Source organism: Selaginella moellendorffii, unplaced genomic scaffold, assembly GCF_000143415.4.
Source record: "Selaginella moellendorffii unplaced genomic scaffold, v1.0 SELMOscaffold_632, whole genome shotgun sequence".
NCBI classification, from domain to species: Eukaryota; Viridiplantae; Streptophyta; class Lycopodiopsida; order Selaginellales; family Selaginellaceae; genus Selaginella; species Selaginella moellendorffii.
The window spans coordinates 2,027-3,880 of record NW_003314882.1 but is presented as its reverse complement, the minus strand read 5'-3'; the positions used below and the strand labels follow the sequence as shown (position 1 = coordinate 3,880).

At 48.5% G+C, this 1,854-nt stretch overlaps 1 protein-coding gene across 1 annotated transcript; it reads right to left on the bottom strand.

Moving 5' to 3' along the window:
* Positions 1-7: 7 nt before the first annotated feature.
* Positions 8-557, bottom strand: LOC9652962 (5-formyltetrahydrofolate cyclo-ligase-like protein COG0212; the record flags this gene model as incomplete). Its single annotated transcript, XM_002994711.2, has 3 exons — positions 332-557; positions 181-271; positions 8-118 (listed from the first exon to the last, which is right to left on the bottom strand). Coding segments are annotated over exons 1-3 (427 nt in total), but the record flags the coding sequence as incomplete, so codon positions are not given.
* Between the last annotated feature and the right edge of the window lie 1,297 nt (positions 558-1,854).

Genomic DNA, 1,854 nt, shown 5'->3' with positions numbered 1-1,854 from the left:
GGCGTACCAATGCGTGCCGAGGTCTTTCTCATCTTGTAGAAGGACAAGTACGTCGGGCTCACAACCGCGTAGAAGCCCTTCTTTAGCCCCGGTGGAGGAACAAGCAGCACTTTCATATCTGGAAACCAAGAGAAACTCCCATCACAACAAAGAGAAGAAAATTTGTCTGTCGAGATTTACGCCTGAGTGTTATGAATCTCACTTGTCTCTGCGGCGCATCCGGGCACACGCTCACGAACTGGGCCTCTCGATATTCGGGCAGAAGCAGCACCTAAGAGACAAAAGAAAAAGAGAATGAAATCTCTGAGGCTGCTACTACTACTACTCTCACCTTGTCAGCTGCCTTGCCGGCTCCACGGAAATTCGGAATTGTGTTGTGCACCGGCCTCGGCATCAAAGCAATGCCCTTTTTCTCGATCAAATCCCACATTCGCTTCCGAATTCCCCATTTCCAAGCGCCAGGCTTCTCGTCGGCTGGCGCAGCAGCAGGCGCGTGAGCATTCGAGCAAAAGCCTCTCGATCGGAGCGCGCGCCACCGCTGTGGGAGGCGCTGCATTTTCCCTCCCTCCTCCCCTAAAACCCTAAACCTTCCGTACCATGTAATCTTTCCGTACGAAAGATATAGGAGCCCTAAATTGCGAGAATATCTTTATTCCGCTCAAACCTATTATTAGCGTCAACCTTCCGATCTTTTGCTGGATCCACAAAAATCTCTTGGAATCGTCCGGATCCCTTTTAGAGTTTATAAGGATTCCATTGATGTGAGACTTCTGACATCAATGCATCACTTGGAAAATAGAATAGATCCAAATCTCATCGCCCACCCACTGGCGAATCGCCACATTCCAAGCCCTTGTTTATCCCAGCGCCAGAGCTGATTGGCGCGAGCACTCCGCGATCTTGCGTCCACGTCGTGGCGCGAAGATGTGAACAGCCCCGCGATTGTTGTCAATGAATATGATACTCGATTTCTCGCACTGTGGAGCGATTTGCCGGCACAGACACGGTGCTCGATCGATCTCCACGGGATTCGAGAAAGGAGCCCCGACCCACAAACCAGAGTTTAAAGCGGGGGGGACAATTCAATCGTCTAATCGCTAAAGCGAATCAAATGTTTCCACAGAAAAAAGAGTGTGCGCAAGTATTTCAAGGTGTGGCGTACGGATTGTCTCGCTTTTTCCGGAAGGCCCAGGTTTTTCAAAGGCTAGAAAACACACGAAGGTGTTCGTCGCCAACAAATGGTCAAGCTTGTCGACATCCCGTTGGATGATTTTCTCCACTGATCGACGAAATCAGCCTCGCGAAAACAAAGTCTTTTTCTTTGTAGATTCGCCCAACTTGTTGCTAGCTATAGAGTTTAACGTCTAGCAACATGTCTTAAACATTCCGTAATTATCTTTTGACTTTGGAACAGCCGATAATTGTTACACCCCGGGGGGTCCATTTCGATGCAACCACATCCATAGCTATCGAAACTTCTCCCCTTGGTCAAAAAGTTTAAATCGCCCAAAAGATCCCCGGAAACTCTCCCGGCTGCGAAAGCAACTTGGTGACCAATCAAAGCGAGACACGATGCTTCCGGCGGATGCTGCACACGGCACGAAAAAAAGAAACAAAAAAAAAAAAGAAAAGTGTCTTTGGGAGAGCCAAGCAGTAACTTGGGGCAATTGTTTATTGTTGCAAGAGTCTCTCCAGAGTTTCGCGACAACACAAAGTCCCCATCCCTCTTTCTCTCACTCTCTCTTTTAGCACTACTCTGGATGGAAGCACTGGTTCTTTCTCTTCTGGGGGATGGATCATTCATGGTGGCTCGCTGGTGGTTTTTTTAAGGTGTGCTTTTCTTTTCTTTTCCAC